The following is a 21,450-nucleotide window of genomic DNA, read 5'->3' on the forward strand; positions in this document are numbered from 1 at the left end:
TCCAGAGCCATCTGGGTCCAGTGGCAAGATAGATATCAGGACAACTGGAGATGGCCGGGGATATTTAAGGCAATTGGGATTAAGTGATTTGCCCAGGGTCACAGAGTAAGTGTCTAAAGTGAGATTTGAACTCAGGTCCTCTTGACTACAGGGCCAGTGCTCTATCCACTGAGCCACCTACCTGCCCACATACAAATTAAATATAAAGCGATAATAAATATAAGGCAGTTAAGCTTAAGGAAGAGCAGTTGTGGGGCTCAGGAAAGGCAAAGTAAATTATTTCATAATTATTCTTAAATTCTTTAAATTTTCTCATGGCATTGCTTTAAAACAAAATGAAAAGAAACAAAGAAGCCACATTGATGTTCAAAACATTATTTTACCTTCAAGTAAAGACATGGTACAGAAAGCAACTTGAAAATGTATTTCAAATAGGCTATTTCCTTTTGTTTTGTTTTGTTTGTTTTTTTGCGGGGCAATGGGGGTTAAGTGACTTGCCCAGGGTCACACAGCTAGTAAGTGTTAAGTGTCTGAGGCTGGATTTGAACTCGGGTACTCCTGAATCCAGGGCCAGCGCTTTAACCACTGCGCCATCTAGCTGCCCCCAGGCTATTTGCTTTTGAAAGCGACCCAACCTAAGAGGGCCAGGTTCATCAAATGTTCAGGACCAAAGTCGAAGTCCAGCCCACAGCACTCCCCAGTGAAGCCGGGAAGCAGATTACAATGTAATTGGGAAATGTTTAATAAAATAAATCAAAATACAATAGAAGATAGATAGCACTACAGTGTGATTTTCTAAGTTAATATGTGCTCACAGAGATCCTTATGCATGCTTTAGTGACCCCCATTTCTATTTGACTTTGAAATCACTATTCGGGACCACTTACCCCATCTACTGACTTGCAAGCAGTGTCAACATTTCACAATAACTAGATAGCAAGGAAAAATGGAAATCTTTTTCTTTAAAATATGATTTCCCATTGGAAAAGCATTTTATATTTTAACACTGACTCGTGAGATGCATGTACCAGGTTTTGGTAAATAGTGGGAAAGTCTTTTCTGCTATTTACTCAGATTGAATAACAAAGATAGTCCCGAAACAAACACACACACACACACACACACACATATACAGACATACATGCATACATATATTTTCCCCATAAGAAATCTGTGAGATTGAATAAGAACTGATGGAAACCTGCCTTGACCTCCAGAAGTAGATTAGGTTTTATGAAGTGTGATTACTTTGCCCCCCTTGGATGCCTCATTGTGTTAGAGGTGATATTGGCTGCTCAGAAACTGTATGTGAAGCATGTCTCAGGATGGATTGTATATCTGGCTACTGTCCAAGGACTGGGCCCATGGGAATTTCGATTTGCAGTAGTAGATGAAGTACCCACATCAGCAGAATGATCAGTTCTTTAAGGGGTGTGTGTGTATGTGTGTGTATTTGTGTATATGTATGTATGTGTGTGTATGTATATATGTGTGTGAGTGTATATGTGTGCTTAATCTGGAACTTCCCAAGTATATAGGTTATTCCTTGGTCCTTGGTGGTGCTAATATTTCTTCCAGGCTATCACCATACTTAATTTAGTTTGCTAGAGCAACATAGGGAAAAAATAGTTTATTCACTAAGAATCTGGCTTGATTTTTGCTCATTCTCTTTAGCCTGACCCCCATCCTCACTCCCTCATCCCTTGGTAAGGCATAGCATTTCAACCTCCAAAGCCACGTCAGAGATAATCTCCTGTTGGGAGGGAACATTCTTTCCCCACTCAGTTCAATTCAATAAATTCTCAGTGCCTAATCTCGGAAAGGCCTTGTGCTAGAGGCTAGGAATATACGGAGAGATAAGACACAGGCCCTGATCTCAGGAAGCTTGGGATCTCATGGGGGGAGGGGTGGGCACAGACACGCAAACAATTGTGATATATGGGGGAATGAGATAAGTGTAAAGGAGAGGTCCAGGCAAAGGGTTGTTAGGAGAAATCTGAGGAGAGAGGAATTGAGGGAGGGGAAGGGGGAGGGAGGAAGCTTTATTGGGTGGGAGAATTGAGAAATCCGTGTGGAAAGAAAGAAGCCGGCTCTAGGCCCACAGAAAATAGTCTGATTTACCTGGCACATGCATGAAAGGCAGTTTGCAATACAATGAGATTCAGCAAGCCGTTATTAAACATCTACTGTGTACAAGCCACTGAGAATAAATGAAAACCAGCCACTTCCCTCAGCAACCTGCTGTACTCTTGGAGGATTCGACATGTAAACAGATAGGTGCGTCTGAGAGAATTTTGAGAGAGAGAGAGAGCGCAAGAGCACTAACGACTTTGGAGGACAGGAATGCTTTCCTGGAGGAAGTGGCAGCCTGTGTTGAACATTGAAAGAAATTCTAAGAGTCTAAGAAATAGAGGTAAAGGGGCGGCTAGGTGGCGCAGTGGATAGAGCACTGGCCCTGGATTCAGGAGGACCTGAGTTCAAATCCAGTCTCAGACACTTAACACTAGCTGTGTGACCCTGGGCAAGTCACTTAACCCCCATTGCCCCGCAAAAAGAAAAGAAAAGAAAAGAAATAGAGGTAAAGAGGGAGGGTTTCTAGCCTAAACATCCTGGGACAGAAGCCTGGAGGCAGAGGAGAGAATGCCAAATTGGGGGAAGACACAGTGTGTAAAGAGGACTAATGGGAAGTAATTCTGAGAAAAATATGGGGGCCAAAGGATGACAGTTTGATGAAGGCCAGGAAGACAAGCTGGAAATGTGGTCAGACTGGTTTAAGATGATTTTGGCAGCAATGGGGATGGTGAATGGGAGAGAGGGAAGCCTGCAGGCAGGGAGACCTATCAGAAATGTACTGCATGGAATACTCCAGGTGAAAGATGGTAAGGGTGGACAGGAGGCTTGTGTGACAGATTGTGGAGAACCTGAATACCACTTTCTAGGATAAACAGTAGAAAGTCACTTGAGTTTTTTGGGTCAAGTAGTGCTATCCCATAAATCCCTGGGCTTCCCTCTGTGGGCTCATTCTGCTCCAGTCTCCATTCTGTGAGTCAGACTCTGGCTGAGATTACTAAGGAATGTTCAAGGCTCATTCAGAATACTAGGAGTGCACGTGTGTCATTTATTCCTCCAAAATGTTTTCCTTCTAGGCTGGGCTGTGGGGTGGGAAGAAGAACCAGAGAGGAGGAGGGGACAGGGGAAGGAGAGGAGGAGGAGGAAGAGGAAGAAGAGGGGGAGGAAGAAAAGAATCAGGGGAGGGGAGGAGGAAGAAGAGAATGGGGGAGGAGGGAGAGGAGGAGGAGGAGGAGGAGGAGGAGGAGGAAGAGAATCAGGGAAGGGGGAGCAGGGGGAGGCAGAGGAGGCAAGCAGCTTCTACCTTTCCATGCTCCTCCCTCTGCATCCAGTGTGGGCCCCAGAGTCAGTTGCTGGCTTTCTTTCTTCACTGAGGGAGGGAGGGAGGGAGTGAGTGGATAGTAGGGAGAATCTATCGACCCAGAAGTTTCAGATCCTGTAGACCAGGCCCAGCTTGCTCCTTCCTCCTCACAGCATTCATTGTAAGAAAACAGACAAGGGGAAGGGGTGCCCATGAGTGGCAGAGGTGGGGGGGTGATGGCTTCCATTTTTCTCCACTGGCACCATTCCCTGGTTGCTGGTTAGGGAAAGCTGGGAAGCAATTATGGAGCTGCCTCAATGTGTGGGCTTTCTGGAAAATGTGACAACACCCATCTCTGGAGGGCTATAAAGTGAAACATCATAAACTTGGGAAACAATGTGGTGTTTGATTTAGCTAGGGATGAAAATGTCTCCTTCCCTGTTACCTAATTAATGAGTCATTTCTATTTCTTTTTTCTATCTCTAGATGCCTAAATTTCAGAGGTCAGTGGGGAAATTATTGGTACATGGGTGCCAAATGTGAGCAACTCTGGAGTACTCTAGATCTGATTTTGGTAGCAGTGCTCCCTGGGATAGGACTGGCTTTAATAGTTGGTGTAATAATGCAGACTGTCCACTACTGTCGAAAGAGCTCAAAGCTGAAAACTCAGGGCCGGTAAGACATTTCCTAATTTCTCTGAATATGTTGATCAGCACACGCCTCAGGAAATAAGTGTGGTGGTGGTGATGATTCTCATCATCCTCATTTTTCCATCTCTTCAGATGCTTGATCTGTTTGCTTGAAAGGCCATGTGTGCCAGGTTTGGGTGGAATGAAATCCAGAGAGACTCTTCCCAATACACCAATGCATTTCATTCAGCCATGGCACTGAGTACCTGAAGTGTTGGCCCCTCTCTATCCACCTCAAGTAACCTTGCTATCATTTCCATACCACTCTATGACAGCACCCCTGCAACAAGGCTTACCCAGTTTGGCTACATGGCGGGCCACACAGGGTAATGGAAAGAACCCCCACAGATAAGGAGCCAGGAGGCCTGAGTTCTAGCTCAAGTCTCACTTAGCCATGTTACCTTTCACAAGTCACTTGACCCCTCTCTCATCTATAAAATGGAGATGGTGGTGGTGGTCACAATGATCTTGATGATCATGATAATGATAGTTCACTTTATGCACATTTAATCCTCCTCACAACAGCAAGTACTGGTAACATTTTACATTTGAGGAAACCCAGGTTTAGAGAGACTAAGTGACTTAACTATGGTCACAGAGCTCCTAAGTGTCCAGGGTAAGATTCAAAGCTAGGCCCTCCTGGCTCCAAGTCCAGCTATCCTGCCCACTTTCTTCACCAGGTTGTCATGAAGATCAAATGAATTGAAGTGTATGAAAATGATTTATGACCATAAGATGGTACATATAGAAATAGATGTTATTGAAACAACTCCAGGTACTTCTAATGACCAAGCTTGGCCCTTCTTGGCAGAGGTTGGGTGGGACTAGGGGGAGGAAGGAGGCAGACTATGGGCAGGTATACAGTGTAAGACTCAGTTGATGTATTAATTAGTTTTGCTGACCTGCTTTTTTATTCTTTGTTCCAAGGGATAACTTGCTAGATAGGTGAAAGGGAAGGGGTATATTTGGAAAAGGAGGTCATAGATAAACTATATCAATAAACATTTAACATTTTTTTTAAAACCATGCCATAACCGTGCAGCAGAAGGCAGCCACCACAGAGAGTCAAAGTGGAGGTGTAGGGCAGCTAGATGGCGCAGTGGTTAAAGCACCAGCCCTGGATTCAGGAGTACCTGAGTTCAAATCGGGCCTCAGACACTTGACACTTACCAGCTGTGTGACCCTGGGCAAGTCACTTACCCCATTGCCTGCAAAAACAAACAAACAAAACAAACAAAGTGGAGGTGTAGTAAGAGAGGAGACTGTGATGGTATCCACAAGGAACTCTTCCACTTTGCAGTGCCCCCAGGCAAAAAAGTGACGGTTTCAGTAGAGTAAAATCGTAGCTATTTGGTATCAATTCATTAAATTTCATTAAATATTTTGAGGTGTCATGTCCCACTTATGAAATGTGGCTTTCCTTATTTTGACGTATGGATCATTTGAAATATGGAATTCCATGACACTCCTAATGCCATATTCCTAAATTAAATTAAATTACAATTTGTTTCTTAACTTTGCAAAATGATATTTTAGATATTTTGCAAAATCATGACTGTGACTCATTATTCCCAATATTCCTACCTTCCCTTCCCCTGCCTGCTGTGTTATTTTTTTCAAAGCACTGCACTGGGTATGAGTAGCCCTGGCTTCCAGTTTTAAGTCTTCTACTTAAACATTTGACCTAGAACCCCAATTATGGTCTCATATAGACCAGGTTCAGTCTTAGAGGTTTCTCATGAATCAAGTCACCTACAGTAATTAATGCTAGGCACTATGCTAAGTGCTATAATTAAGTAACTCCATAGCCTTAAGAACATCAAAATCTGACTCAGGTCTCGATCTTCTTCTAAAAGGAAAAGGCCCTTCAGCTCACAGGTAAGCAGTCAGGTTTAACAAAACATTAAATAGAGAACAAGTTTTATTTACTATAAGAGCAAAGTTAAAGTACTTGTACCTGAGCCTGTCAATAGTGAAGACAACTATTATGCTCTTCTTCAGTGACCTCTACAGGCTATATGACTCAGAGTCCCAGTGAAGGGCTAGGTTCTGAATGCTCCTTCAGCTCCATTTCTCCTACCTCTCTGTCTCACCTCCTGATGGCTGGCTCTCTTTCTACTGCTTTGTTTGCATCTCTTCCGGTGGTCCATGGTACAAGGCCTAGCCGGAGGACCATTTCAGGACTTCATCATCAATGAGCCAACCATTGAATCTCATTGCTGCCACAATCATGTAGCTGTCAACTTCATCAATACCAGAACAAAGGGTCCTAAGTACTAGAGACAGGCAAGGCTTCACTGTCAAAGACTTTACCTCATTCATTGAATTTTGCACATTGTTCAGGAGACGGTAGAGGGCTTATGTCTCACTCTTCTGGGGCATGTCTGGGTATATGCTCCGAAGGCATTAGATCTCTGATCCTCAATGGATTATTCTTTTTCACGAGTCCTGTTTCCTCCTTGATAAAGTGAGTATAACATTACTTAGTTGGTAAGATCTAATGAGATGAGATGTAAAAGTATTTTGGAGAGCAAAAGGTTTTTTTAAAAGAGCCATACAAATGTATTAATCACAGGTCTATCTATTCTTATGTCCTCTGGGTAAAGCAATGAACTGACCTGATATAGATTAGTAGAAACCCCTGAATTTTGCACTCAACCCATGTTACAATATACATTCTGTCTTTGTACATTGTTTATAGGAGAGTCTTAAAAAATGTGAAAATTCACTTTTTATTAACACCATTGGGCTCATCTAAAAAAAAGTGATTTGTAAGCTGTAAGCAAACACAGTACTCTAATTTTGTTTTCATGGATTTGTTTTTTCTGTGCCAGCCAAGAGGAGGCTGCACCTAGACTCCAACCTCAACCTTGGCGGAATGCTGCTTATGTCCATGATAAGGTAACTTCTCCACATCTGCCCATTCAGGTAAACACGAAACAATGATAACTCATTTGTCTGATATACTTGACATGGTGTCAAACCCAGGAAGGCTTTAGATTAGAAACTCCAAGGAGATTCATAAAGTTAGCAAACTAGCCAGAGACCAGCAGCTTTCTAGATGAATTCCACAAGTGCCCCAAATGCAATATGCTCTAACTGTCCCATTTTCCATATTGACTTTGCTATTTGATAACTATTTAGGAACTGGGCTACTTCTGAGGCAAGTTCTGCTTTTTCATGCAGACTGACTTGTGCTGGTTTGCAGAAGCTTGCAGCAAGCCATTCCTCTTTCAGGAATTGTCAGTACTAATCTTTGAGAATTTGCTAGTAATCAGATTGGAGTGGGTGGAGGTGAGACTCATATCTTGGCTGCCTTTTTACATTTAGCTTGTGCTTTTTCCAAGTTGTCCCACCTTAGTCATAAATTCAGTGTTTCTCTGGGAGCAGGCTATGCAACAGTGTTTTGTTTTCTGTTGAGGAATTCATCACTGCCCTTTTTCCCTTGAAAAATTCTTGTGTTCTGTATTTTAGCCTTATGTGGTTTTGCTGTTTCCATAGGACATAACACTCTTGTCTCAGTTTCAACTGGTAAATTCTCTAAAGTAGGCAGGCCAAAAAAAACCTCATGTGCTAGTGAGAGGCCCAAGTGATGGAAAAATTCTAAAAATCATATAAATGAATCCTGGAGTGGCTTAACCTCATAAAAAAGGAGCCAACTATTTTGAAACAGCTGCTGAGAATGAGCAGTAACCTTGTTGGTTTTTTTTTTTTAATTTGGCAGTGATGATCAAAGATTATAAATCTGTTGAATTCTATTTTCAAACATAATTCACTAGGAGTGGGATGAGAGAATGTATAAAACTGTCTTCATTTCACAAAAACAGAGCATTATTCTTTTTTCTCTATTCAATAAGCATTTATTAAGTGCCTACTGTGGCTCAGGGGAAAGTTCGTGTGAATGAATGCACAAAGGCAGGAAATAGACGTCTAGGGAACAGTTAGGCGACCAGTTTGCTTGGAATAGAGAGTGAATGAAGGAGAATTATGTGAACTCTGGCTGGAATGGTAGGTGGGTGCCATCTTGTAGAGGACCTCAAACGCTGAGAGGAGGAGGGGTTTGTATTTGATCCCATCGGTAATAGCGAGCAACCGAAGGTTTCTAATCAATAGACTGTCATGCTCAGACCTAGTGCTTAAAAGGATTTTTTGCATGGCTTTGTGCAGAATGGACTGGAGAGGAAAGAAACTAGAAGCATGGAGACCAATTAGGAAGCCATTATAGTAGGCTGGCTGAGAATTGCTAAGGGCCTAAAATAGAATGGTGGTCCTGGCTCTGAGGAGAGAGGAGGGGCTGGATCTGTGGGAGGTAAGGAGGTAACATCCAGATCTGATATAATGAGGGAGAGAAAAGAGGCTAGGAGAACACATGTCATGAACCTTTGTGACTGGAAGGAAGGAGGCTGGAAAATTGGGAGGAAGAGTGGCTTTAGGAGGGAAGACAAGACAAATGTCCATAGGACATTTAACTGGAGATGTTGAGTGGGCAATTGGTAAGTGAGGGCTAGAAGTGAACTGCTAAAGGGAGCATCTAGCTCTATCTGAGGTGAGGTCACTGACTCCATGGAGAGAGCATAGGGCAGGGAGGCATGGGGCAAGGAGATGATAGGGCTGAGGCCAAAGTCTAGATTAGACACCACATGCTTAGGGGACATAAAAGATGAAAAGCAATAGCAGCTCATTTCCAAGTACAGTCCACTTACAATTGGAAGGAACCATATCTCAAAGGTCATCTAGTCAAACCCCAACCTGAAGCACGAACCGCACCCCCCTCAACATCCCAGCATTCTTTTTTTTTTTTTTTTGGGTGAGGCAGTTGGGGTTAAGTGACTTGCCCAGGGTCACACAGCTAGTAAGTGTCAAGTGTCTGAGGCCGCCTTTGAACTCAGGTCCTCCTGAATCCAGGGCCGGTGCTCTATCCACTGCACCACTTAGCTCCCCCCTCCCCCCCCCCCAGCATTCATTTTTGCCAAGTCATTTGGAGAAAAAGTATACAATGTGGGCATATCCCCCTATCTTGAGGCTATAAAATCTCATTGGACATACCCATAGCAATACTCTCCTTCTTTTGTCTCTTCATTTCCAAACTACTCCCCAGTAAAATGATGCTTTCTTGCCCGTGATCAGATTCCACAAGCTTGTAGAAAGAAGGGGTCAAAAGAAGCTCATGTTCATGAACCTGTGGTTAGGGAAGGTTACATAAGAAAATGGAAAGGGCAAAGATTCCCAAAGAAAGTGGACTCAACACTGAGCTATTAGCGGCAAACATTGTCATGTGGCCAAACAAACAAAAAACATTGTTGTGTGGCTATGGTCTAAAGATAGTTGTCTCATTTTTCATTTCCATCTTCGGAATGAAGCAAACCGTTTCCCCATCGCTATGTAAGCGTTTGTTTTCAAATATTGATAGTAGAATGGTTTCTTTATTCAGTCAAACCAGTTTACAACAGAGAAAACCTCAGTTCATTTTATGAAAAACATGGGATCATTGATTTTGAGCTGGAAGGGACCTCAGATACCACCTAGCCCCCTCATTTCATAGATGGGGAAATTGAGGCCCAGAAAAATGGTCACATGGGTAGTAAAGAGCAGAATTAGGATTTGCACTCACATCCTCCAATTCCAAATCGAGTTCTTTTCCCACTATATTGAAGGGATTCAATATTCACATTCAAGAGTAGATATGTGCGCACATGTGCATGCACATCCACATCCGCATTGATTCGTTCATTTAATAAACAGTAAGTACCTGCTGCAGACAGAATACGTAGACACAGCTCTCTTTCTAGATTTTAGGGTTGAGAGCTCTCCAGCATTTTCAACACTGCTTCAGTGATGAGGAGAGGAAAGAACCATTTGTATGGGCCTAGTGATAGAAGTGTTATGAAGGATTAGGAGGAAGAAATGACCATGCTAATGGGGGTAGAGGGGTAGGAGAATGAAGAGACAAAGGACTAGGGGGGCATTGCTATGGCTATGCCCCATGACCTCGTACAGCCTCCAAATGGGGGATGTGTTCCACATTGTACATTTTCCTCCACAGAACTTGGCAAATATGAATGCTGGGATGTTGAGCGAGGTGGTTCATGCTTCGAGTTGGGGCTTGACTGTTGAGGTACAGTTCCTTCCAATTCTAAGATTCTATGATTCTCTTTGCTTCTCTTCTCTTTATCACCATTTATACTTTTCAAAGCACTTTTCAATACAATAATGCAAACCTCATCACAACCCTCAGAGGAAGATAGGTCAGTATCATCCCTATACTACAGATGAGAGAACTGAGTCACAAAGAAGTCGAGAGGCTTTGGAGGAGTCAGGATTAGAATTCAAATCTTGTGGATTTTAGGTCAAGGTCATAGCCACGGAGGAGGAGGGATAGATAGCTTTACTATGTTTCCTAGGATGGTGATCACTATATAATAGTAGGCAGAACAAATTTCATTACAGAATAGTGTTTACCACTCTCTCCTTTTAGATACGCCTCCTCTTTAGGTTTTCATGACATAGCTTTCTCCTCATTTTCTTCCTACCTCTAGGATCTATCCTTCTCGGTCTCTTTCAGTGATTCATCATCTATGTCACACCCCCTGAATGGTCCCTGAGGCTCTGGCCTGGGTCATCTTCTTTCTATACTCTCACTTGGTGACCTCATAAGCTCCCATGTGTTTAATTATCATCTCTAGGAAGATGACTTCTAGATCTCACATATAGTAAGTGCTTAATATATGTTTACTGATTGATTACCTGAGTTTATAGGAGTAAGGGATGATTAGCTTTTCAGTATAGAGATAACGAACATGAAAAGCCAAGAGGGCCGCTATGATATGATATGTTATCATGGAATATTAGAGCTAGAAGGGAGTAGTTCAGCCCTATCATTTTACACATGAGGCAAGTGAGAACCACAAAAGCAAAATGACTTGTCCAGGGTCTCAGAACTTTGGGCAGAACTGACTAGATCCTAGGTGTCAGACCGTTTGACAAAATAGTTCCATTTTCATATTTCCCAGCTTCCTTTGTATTTTACTCTTATTCTCTTTGTACTGATTTCCCCCAAAATTACTGCTGTGCCTCTTTAGAAATGTATATTTTAATGGACAATACATCTCATCATTAGTCTCCCCCGAGAGAAATTTAGTGGGAACCTGATTAGGATTATTCTTATCAGTAGATGGCAGTGTCTCACCTTCCTCATGCCCTTGAAAGCCTGTCTTTACCATAGTTTACACTACCTTTTTTTCTTCAAAAAGTAACCTTTGTGAAAAGAGAGAAAGTCTGCTTTATTCCTCAAACTATATGGCCAGTATCACTTGCTGTGCAACTATTGGAAGAAAAAATGTAACAGATGCTTGGGTCACTCGGATGATATTTCCCCAGTGAGAATCACTCCATCAACAAGAATGTCTTGAACTCCTGTTTAGAAGTGTTACCCTGTGAGGGTAACAAAAGGCAAAAAGTCAGGGTCCTTGAGCTTGGGGAGTTGGCAATCCAGTTAGGCAAATGAGAGCAGCATATTAAAGACAATAGCAGGAGATAGGAGCACCAAGGAACTGTGTTTACTTGTGTGGTCTAGGCATTCAGTAGTGTAGTGGTTCAAAAGAATGAGGAGCCAATGAGGAGCCACTGCCTTTTGTGTAACTAACTTCATGGCAAAGTTGAAACTTAAACTGGACCTTGGAGAGGCAAAAGGGAATCATTAAATCATGGAATATTAGAAGTGGAAGAGACTTCAGAGATCAATTAGTCTATTCCAGTCTCAGCGAGGAAACTTTAGCCCAGAGAGGGGAAGTAATTTGTCTAAGACCATGAGGTTCTTTCAAGTGTGGTGAACTTTAACCCTTTAACCCAGGCAATCTCATTCCTAGGCATCTACCTAAAGGGAGGGAGAGGTGAAAAGAAAACTCTCATTTATACCACAACCTTTCCTGTGGTAACAGAAACAATGAAAGCAAACTGGGTGCCTGTTATAAGTCACAAGCATTTATTAAGTGCCTGCTGTGTGCCAGGAACTGTGTTAGACACAAGTGAAACACAGTCCCTTGTCCTCCAGGAATGGCTAAAAAACCCAAACCCATGTATAGTAATCATAACAATTACAAAGACAACTAGCGACAACTAGCACTTCTATAGCACTTTGAGGTTTCCAAAGCTCTTTGCCAATATTATCTCATGTGATAACAACTTTGGCAATCAGGTGCTGTCATTATCCCCATTTTATAATTGAGGAAACTGAAGGAGACAGCAGTGAAGTGACTTCCCCAGGGTTACAGAGCTAGTAAGGGTCTGAGGTTGGATTTGAACTCAAGCTTTCCTGCCAAATCCACTGCACCACCTAGCTGCCTTGGAGATGATGGAATATCATGTACAGTACAAATGACAAATAAGAGTTCTGATGAACAGAGATATTTGTATGAACTGATACAGAGTGACGGTCAAGAAATAATCAGAATGATATCTACAAGGACTACATTTCATTTCCTTTCACAACATGTTGGCCATATGTGACAACATCCATTCTGCAGCTCCAACCCACCACCTCTGATTTGTAGTCAGCCCTCTGAAGGTTTTGGATATGTTTCAGAGCTATCTTCCTTTCATTGTGATTATCATGTCACTTGTTCCTGTCCTTCACTCTGCATAAAGTCTTGTGAGTCTTTACAAGTTTTGGTGAATTCTTCAGATTAGTCATTTGCTACAGTGTAATAGGGACTTAAGAGACCTTTCTCTCTTTTATCCTCCTTGGGGTATATGCCCAATAGTGATCAAAGGGCATATGACCTTTTGAGCATAGCTCCAAATTGTTTTCCAGAAGGATTGTACCAGTTTACAACTGTGCCAACAATGCGTTAGTATGCCTCTCTTCCCCCAGCCCCTCCAAACATGTACCATTTGTATCATTCTTTTTTTGGTGTGTTTTTTTTGGTGAGGCAATTGGGGTTAAGTGACTTGCCCAGGGTCACACAGTTGGTAAGTGTCAAGTGTCTGAGGCCAGATTTGAACTCAGGTCGTCCTGAATCCAGGGCCGGTGCTTTATTCACTGTACCACCTAGCTGCCCCCTACTTTTATTATTCTTGCTAAGAAGAATAACTCTCAAGCATTGGATCAGAGATCAGGAAACCTGGGTTCTGGTCTTGCCAGCTGTATTACCTTAAGTAAATCATTTAACTCCTCTGGGCCTGAATTTCCACTGTAAAACGAGGACATACAAACAAATCAAAAACAGTTATTAGGCACCTACTATTTGCCAGGCATTCTGCTAGAAGGTCCCTTCTAGCTCTAACAGTGAATGATTTTATGATCCTTAAGCCTTTTTTTTGCCAAAAAAATAACTTTTTTAAAAATACCTTGTCCTTCAGAAGCAACAAGTTGGCGAACAATGAATCGGTCTGTTACCCCCTATGATCCCCTCCCATTCAGCCCTTCAGGGGGCTGTGTAAAAGCTCCCAGGATGAGCCCTACTTCACAGTTCATGGGAGACCCCTCTGTGGGTTGTCTTTGTTAGGTTGTGCTGCTAAGTACAAGTAAGCTGACCATGTATTAACAGAGCCATCCTGGGAGCCTGAGGAGAAGAGATGAAGGGAAGAATTTGGGGGTAATTCCTCTTGCTGGCTGACTGGCTGTTGGGATGGAGAAGACAAGAAAGAGGTCTGGTAAAGCCGAGAAGCAGCATGTGGGGCAAAATCCCTGGAAATCTATCCAGGGCCAGGGCATACCATCAAGGTGCTAGAGGTTCAGGTCCTAGAGCCCTCCCCAACCCCTCAAGGGAGCTCATGCACACACCAATCCCCCAGTGTTGGAGTCTAAGCCTTCTCAGATGACACTGTGGAATTTCCTTTTCAGGAAATGCTCATTCCTCTGAGATAGTCAGTTCTTGTCCCATATGAATAAAAGAAAGGGGCCTGGAAACACTGCATTGCCCCCTCAAGAACTACCCTTCCCCAAATGTACACAGTCAGTGGTAAGCAAGTACTAAGACATAGTGCATAAAGAATGGGGGAACAGCTAGGTGGCGCAGTGGATAAAGCACCGGCCCTGGATTCAGGAGGATCTGAGTTCAAATTCGGCCTCAGACACTTGACACTTACTAGCTGTGTGACCCTGAGCAAGTCACTTAACCCCCAAAGCCCTGGAAAAAAAAAAAGAATGGGGGAAGTAGTATGTTCACATTGCACCTGGCTCACCCTCTGAAACGTTTCCTCAGACAGTCCAGCAGGAAGCAATGAATTCCTGCTTGCTTCTAGCTTGGGAAACTTTGCTGTAGTAGGTTTCCCGGTCCTACTTCTTCCTTGCCCTACACCTCTGGGAAGGCCTAGCAGATCCAGGGTAACTTTGAGGCAGAGCTTTTTGGACCAAGGTGGGCTCATAATTCTCTTGTCCTTCTGACTTTGGCGGCAGTAGCACTAGCCTACTGACGACAATGTCTTCGGAGCCCAGTTGACCCAACTTAGGTTCAATTCCTGGGTTATAACCATGTTAACCTGGAAATTAAGGAAACAATCAATATAGGAGAAATAAGGTCTTTATAATCGGGGCAGAGGAACTATAGTTCGTGGTATCTGGAAGCTAGGAATACCCAAAGATGGGAAACAAGGACAGGCTTTTTATGAGGTAACAGAACAGAGAGAGCTGTGAAACTGCCCTTGGGAAAGGTAAATTTCTCACAGACAGAAACTATTTAATGTAAAATGAATCTTTTTACACAATAACCTAAAGTTCAGGAAGTAAGCTTGGGAATCTTTGGGAGGTGATAGTTTGCTTGGGGGAGATCCGTAAGCAATCTAGAGTCTGGAATTGACCGAGACTGGTCAGCCCCAGGCAATTCATTTGTCTGGAGAAAAGGAGACTGGGTCGGGAATCAGTTCTCAGTAAATTTTGCAGTTCTCTACCAATATCTTGGTGCCTGTTTTCCTGTACATTCTCTTTTGGTCCTCTGATTTCATTGGTGTAGAGAACACCAAGTTAGGAGACGCTCTTTATGAGTACTTTGCCATTTAACAGTCTTAGAGAGTTCATTGTGAGCATGGAGGTAAAGTGACTGGTCCTGGGCCATATAGCCAATATGGATTGGGGATCTGGGGGTGGGAGGAGGGAGGGGAAGGGGAGGCTCGATCCCCGAATTTCTTCATGCTTAGGTTGGTTCCTTTCTTATTTTTTTTTTTTTTTGGCTGGGCAATGGGGGTTAAGTGACTTGCCCAGGGTCACACAGCTAGTAAGTCAAGTGTCTGAGGCCGGATTTGAACTCAGGTACTCCTGAATCCAAGGCCGGTTCTTTATCCATTGCGCCACCTAGCTGCCCCTGGTTCCTTTCTTATTAATAAGGTTCAGGTTATTTATTTTTAATTACAGACTTGACACTTGCCCACACTGAAGCTTATCTTCCCCTTGGGAGACTGTCTGGCATTTTATTGCTGTGATCTTCATCTTTCATTACGGGAAGAGCTATCATAGAACTGACAGACACTTAGAAATCCAATAGTCCAACTCTTGTTTTAAAGAGGAAGAAAGTGAGGCCCAACATCATGTGGCTAGAGGGTAGCAGAGTCAGGGCTCTGTCTTGTGACGAAGGTCAGTGAAGATTTTCCCAGTTGTGGTGTACTCACAACTGATCATTGTGGAAAACATATTCGATTAGACTGGCCCTGGAACCTCACCCCAATGGATTCCCCATTTCATATTTCTTCTTTCAGAGAGGGGCCTGTTTATCTCATTTCTATCTCTAAACCAGTTCCCTGTCCATGACAAGACTGTCTTCCCAGGCCCCTGGTCATGTGGTTTTTACAGCTTTCAGTATAGAACCTTGCAGAAGAATCTTTCTGCTGTCAAAGAGCTTTACATGTATTGTATATTGACTCCAAGATTAGAATGTAAGCTCTTTGAGGGTAGGGACTGCTTTTTTGTGTGTCCTTAGGCCATAGCACAGTGCTTACACACTAAGCACTTCATAAATGCCTGCTGATCAATTGACTGACAGTAGAAGGGGACAAGATAGGGATACAAATTTAATACGACAAGCATTTATTGAGTAGCTACCAAGTAGGAAACCTGGTAATGTGTTATACCCACCTCACAGGGTCGTTGTGAGATGCCTAAGTCATAGGGATCCAAAGACACACAAAAAACAAAACCAGGAAGATCTGTTCCTCAGGAAGCTTATAGTCAGGTAGTAGCTGGGGTGTTACTAATGTAATGGGGAAAATGGGGTACGGGGTGGGTTAGGGGATGGGGTTCTTAGGAATTCCTCTTTAAAGAATTAGCCCTCTTGCACACAAAAGTAGTTAGAATAAGGCAGTAGTTTATTTAGGGCCAAGGGAAGGGAAGGGTGGGGGGAAGGGAAACCATGACAGAAATCCTTAGACTTCTCATGGGGAGACAGGCACAAAGCACATGGCTCAGAGGTACCAAATCTCCTCCAACAGGAGACTGGAAGGTACTTTTATAGAGGATTGATGGGGGTGGACCATCTGCCTGTGAAAAGTTCCTTTAGTGAGGGAGGACCATCCCCCACTGGTAGTGACTAGAGGAATTGGGTCAGGGGTGGCTACGGATCCCTCTTCAGGACACAAAGGCCGCAGCCACACCCAAATTTATCTCCCCAGGGTAAGGGAGACCAGAATGAAGGGTAGGAATCCCAAGCTAGCTCAGTCTTGGTTCAGCTTATCTCTCTAGGTGTTATCTGTCCTCTGGTTTAGTTTCTCCAGGAGAAGGTTCCTTGATGTGCCCCAGAGAACTTCTGGGGTGCTCTGCACCCCATGACACTACTATGTGCTACAAGACAAATCAGGGGAGGGGGTGGAAGAGGGAGCATTTGAGCTCAGCTGAGTAGGATTTCACTAAGTGGCGATTGGTGGGAGAGGAGAAAAGGGTTTGAGAGGTAGTTGAATAAGGGTGCACTCCTTGAAGGATGAGGAAACAGCTCCCATTGCTCTGGTGTTTCAAGGTCTGCAAAATACTTCCCCTGCAACCACCTTGGCTGGAAGGTGGGAGGACAGCTATGACACACCCCACTTTATGGATGAGAAAACTGCACTTCTGTGAAGTCAAATGTAGTGGCCATAAACACACAACCAGTAAGTTTCAAGACCTGGTCCCAGACTCTTCCACACCATGTTGAATGGTCTCATTTGGCAGGACTAGGAGTCAGGGAGTAGCTGAAGATTCAATCTGGCTAGCAGCAGGCTACTGCCAGATTATGAAGACAGGGAAGCCTGCTGGGGTATCTATTTGGTTTAGTGAATGAGGGGAAAATGGAAGGCTCTTCCCCAGGATGGGTAATATGACTAAAGAGATGTTGGACTAGTGGTTGAGCTAGAGGTATAGATTTGGGGGGTTACCCATAGACAGATGATAAATGAAGCTATCACAAGCAATGCGAGTCCTTAGAGGGAGAATGTAGTGAAAAGAGTGCTAAGGACAAGACCTTGGGGAGCACCTGCATTTTCAGGGGTTGGAGGAATGGGGAGGTCTGCAAAGGAGGAAGGGAAGGAACTATCAGAAAGGGGGGAAGGATCACACAGAGAAGTAACATTTTCAAAGACTCATTTTTCCATATCTAGCAGTGTTGCAGAGTGGTTGGTGAGGATTTAATGGGCCACCCATGGTTTCTGTACTTCCTTTGTTTTGGTGTGGAGGGGAACATGATTGTTATCCATGTTGGGAAGAATTCCCTGGGATGGCAACTCTTTGCACCAATGCAGATTTGTAAGCTGTACCGTAGAATCTGGTCTGGGATCATAGAGAGGTTAAGTGCCTTGTCCAGAGAGCCAGTATGTGTTGAGGTAGGATTTGAACCTGGTTCTAAGGCTAGTCCTCAATCCATTCTGCCCAGCTGCCTCTCATTTCCATTTTCCTTAACAATGTGAATTGGATCCCTTTCTGAATAATCTGAAAAGGCTTCTGCCAATCTAGTTGTTGTGGGCTTTCTCCCTTTCCTAAAATGAAGACTGACCCTGTGTGTGTAATTGCCAGGTTTACACAGCTGTCATATGGCCAAGGTAGCCCTTGAATCCAGGTGTCTGAACCCTACCCTTTTCTGTCTCTCTGTCCCCTTCATGGTCTGTGTAATCTTGCACAGAGTAACAGACTTTGTTCACAGGCAGTATCAGCCCTGCACAAACTCTGTAGTTTCTTGTAAATTTGCTGTCCTTCTAATTAAGAAGGTGGGGTGGGAAGGGGCTGGGGCAGGCGTCTAGCGGGTGCAAAACCAGACTGCTAATTAGCATTGAAGCAAGGGCTTCTTGGCTTCTGATCCGATGACCCAATTTTCCCAATCCCAAATTGCATCCCTTATAGCTATCTAGCTCACCTCAGGCATTTAAGCGTTTCCCTTCTAGGTCTGGGGACATTTCTTCATAACACTGAGAAACCCAGTAGTAGTAGACTTTCTCCAAAAAGCTTACAGTGAATTGCAACAATCCTTCTTTGCTCCAGGAGACATTAAATACAATATGTAGTGGAGAGATCAAGGCTGGGCAAGAGTGAAATCGGTCATTTGGCGAAATAGCCGACTTGGAAGGGAGAAGGGAAAGGGCATGGAGAGTGGAAAACATCATATGGTCCTGTGCCTTCTGGAGGGCAGCATTCACTCAAGTAAACGTCCGGGAAAATGTGGCTTCTCTTCTTGTGCCCTGTAGCCAGGCTGGTGTGGCCTGCGCAGGCCTGCGAGACAGCAGGCAATAATAGTGTGAATTTCAGAGTAGCCCAGGAGGCTTGGCCATCCTTAGATCCAAGGGTCGATTCTCCTGAGGCCAGGTGCTTCGTGTTGCGCCTTGAGAATGGGCACCTAGAATACCTTAAATAATATGTGTGCCCTCTCTTGAGCACGAGATGCACCTGCCGCCCCAGCTTCTGCCAAGTACGTGCAGTATAAAGAAGGACCAGCATCCTTCAGTGGGGAGGGGTGGTGTTTTCTCCACACCTGGCATGGCTCAGCCTCTCCTCCTCAGCTCTAAAAGCAAAGGCCAGATCTCTGGAAAACCAACCCTCGAAATTCTCTCCTGTGTTTTCGGAGGCAGAGGATGAGGAGCCTGCAGTTAAAAGTAAGGAGTTCTAGTCTTCTCTGTGACCATGGGCAAAATCACTTCCTAGTACTGTGGGCCCTTTCCTTGAGGACCTGTGAAGGGAGGGCGGTGTTTCACCAGCCTCCAGGAATTGTTTGTGATGGGGCGTGGGCCGGCTGGAGGGACCAGAAACTGCCCAGGGCTCGGAAAGCCGAGCACGGCAAACTAGCTCCCTGAGGAACCGCGTGAAGAGTGGGGGGACCAGAAGTTGGTCTTTGTATACCACAAACACCCATAGTGAGGCATAGTCTAGAAAGCAGCATGCCCTCTAGATGCTTACATTCATTCTGAGGGAGGGATACAGCACCCACACAGATTCAATAGCTAAATATATGCATATATACATGATAATTGGAGGAGGAGGAGGAGGAGGAGGAGGAGGAGGAGGGAACATTAAGCAGGGAGGGGCGGGATCAGGAAGGCAGCTCACCGGACATGGCTTCTGAGCTGAGCCTACAAGGAAGGAGGCAGAGGTGAGGAGAGAGTCAATTCCAGGCATCGGGTGGCCAGTGCGAGACATGGAGGTAAGGCAAGAAAATTGTTAAATAGTGGTGGATGCTAAAAACAATTGGGGAATTGAATCTTAGCTTCTGCTATTTCTTTGCATCTGTGTCTCATCAAGGGGAGTACTCTCTTAAGCCATGCAGCTTTTATCCCATACACTTGCATCCAGCCTTTGATTCTTGAGCATTTCCTTCCCCAAATCCCCTATAGAGAAGCTACACAATGTGCTGAAAGCCTTCTCCTAGTTATTTTTCAATTTCATGCATGCCATTCCAGAGCTTTCGGCTGTTATTCTACCCTCACCCCTTTTTCTGCCTATATGTGTCCTTGATTATATCCTTTAGGTCATTCTGTGAGCACAAGTCATCTTTGCTAATAGGATGTAGTTTAGTTAGAGCCAACATACGTTTTTTTTTCCCCCCATTACCCTTTGGGTTGTCCGAGATCACAGTGTTCCATGAGTTATGGCCATACAACATCGTCAGGAAAATTGGGTGGGTGGGTGGGTGGGGAGGTTAAGCAAATGGATTCTTGCAGCAGCTTGGGATCACGGAAAATTCTACATGATTTCCCAAGGAGAATCCAGCCCCTCCTCTTTCTCCTCCGTTTTGGGCCCATAGCATTGTCCATCTGCTGCAAGTGGCCAAGATATATGTCCCGATGTACCAACTCGACAGCCTGTGATGTGTATCCAAGGTATGCATCATGATCTGGACCATGTGCATACATGCATATTCTTCAGCCATTTGGTTGAGATCCATGAGAATTGAAGACTGATTCAAAATGTGGTTCCCACCCTCAAATAAATCAAACTGCTATTTCAAACTTTGGAAACCTCAGGATTCTTCTGAAAACTGCCAGACTCCAAGTCTCAAACTGGAAAAAAGGAAATATAAGAGCCCAGAATTTAAAGAGGGTCGAGCTTGCTCACCTAAAAAGTACTGGGAGGCAGCAAAGTTCCTTGTTAGATTTTTAGCATGTTTTGCCATTTACTGTCTCTTTGGAAATAAGTTGGTACATTTCTTGCTTGTAAAATGTAGTGCACCGGAAAGCATTTGGGCATAACATACACATGTAAGTGCCAAAAATATGTTTTAATCTTGGAGGAGTATAGTAGCCTATTTTTCATGCCTTCCACAGAAAATGTAACTACTGTATTTTCAGCCATCAGCGTTTGTTTTTTTTTTTTTTTTGAAACAAGAGTATATGAGTATAAATTGCCCAGAGGTGGGGTTGGAAAATGGGAGGTGGTGTGTAAATGGTTTATTGCCAGGGGTAAAAATAGTGGAGATTGCAAGAGAGGGGCATCTCAACCAAAAGGGTAACGGGAATTAACTGTGGCAATAAATTTGTTTTCTACAGAGCTGTTTCTAGGAGTTGCATGCACATGTAAAAGTGGGGTACCTTGCAAAGATCTTTGGAAAAAATATTTGTTTTTCCTCTTCCTGGAGGGCCCAGCCCTTAAATACAGGGTGGAGGGAAGCATTTCCCTTTTGTAAATCCTCACTGTGCCTAGGACAGCATTGTGGTCAGAGTAGGCCTTTGGTAATTAGGAGATGATGTAGAAGAGAGGAGATGACGGTGGCCCTGGAAGCCCAAGGATTAAAAAACGTCACATCTCCATTGCCTTCCTTCTTTTCTCAGCCCAAGTTCCTTGGCCAGGACAATTGTGATCCTACATTTCTTGAGTCATATGGAATTAACATCTGCTCACTCCTGCTGGAATCTACATCACCCATTAAGATAAACTAGAGCTAGACTGTTCCGTGCTGGGTTCTTTCAAAGCTCTGTATGTGGAGAACACTGCCTCTGTCCTCCCAGAGATTTCCC

The 21,450-nt window shown here is 43.9% G+C and overlaps 1 protein-coding gene across 1 annotated transcript in view; it reads left to right on the plus strand.

Moving 5' to 3' along the window:
* ZNF711 (zinc finger protein 711) overlaps window positions 1–21,450 on the plus strand; it is a 114,777-nt gene that overhangs the window by 9,889 nt on the left and 83,438 nt on the right. Inside the window, exons 4-5 of the mRNA XM_043973859.1 lie at window positions 3,857–4,045; window positions 6,894–6,960. Of these exons, the coding sequence (XP_043829794.1) occupies window positions 3,857–4,045; window positions 6,894–6,960 (256 nt within the window). The remainder of the gene's footprint in view (window positions 1–3,856; window positions 4,046–6,893; window positions 6,961–21,450) is intronic.

Source organism: Dromiciops gliroides, chromosome X (assembly GCF_019393635.1).
Source record: "Dromiciops gliroides isolate mDroGli1 chromosome X, mDroGli1.pri, whole genome shotgun sequence".
NCBI classification, from domain to species: domain Eukaryota; kingdom Metazoa; phylum Chordata; class Mammalia; order Microbiotheria; family Microbiotheriidae; genus Dromiciops; species Dromiciops gliroides.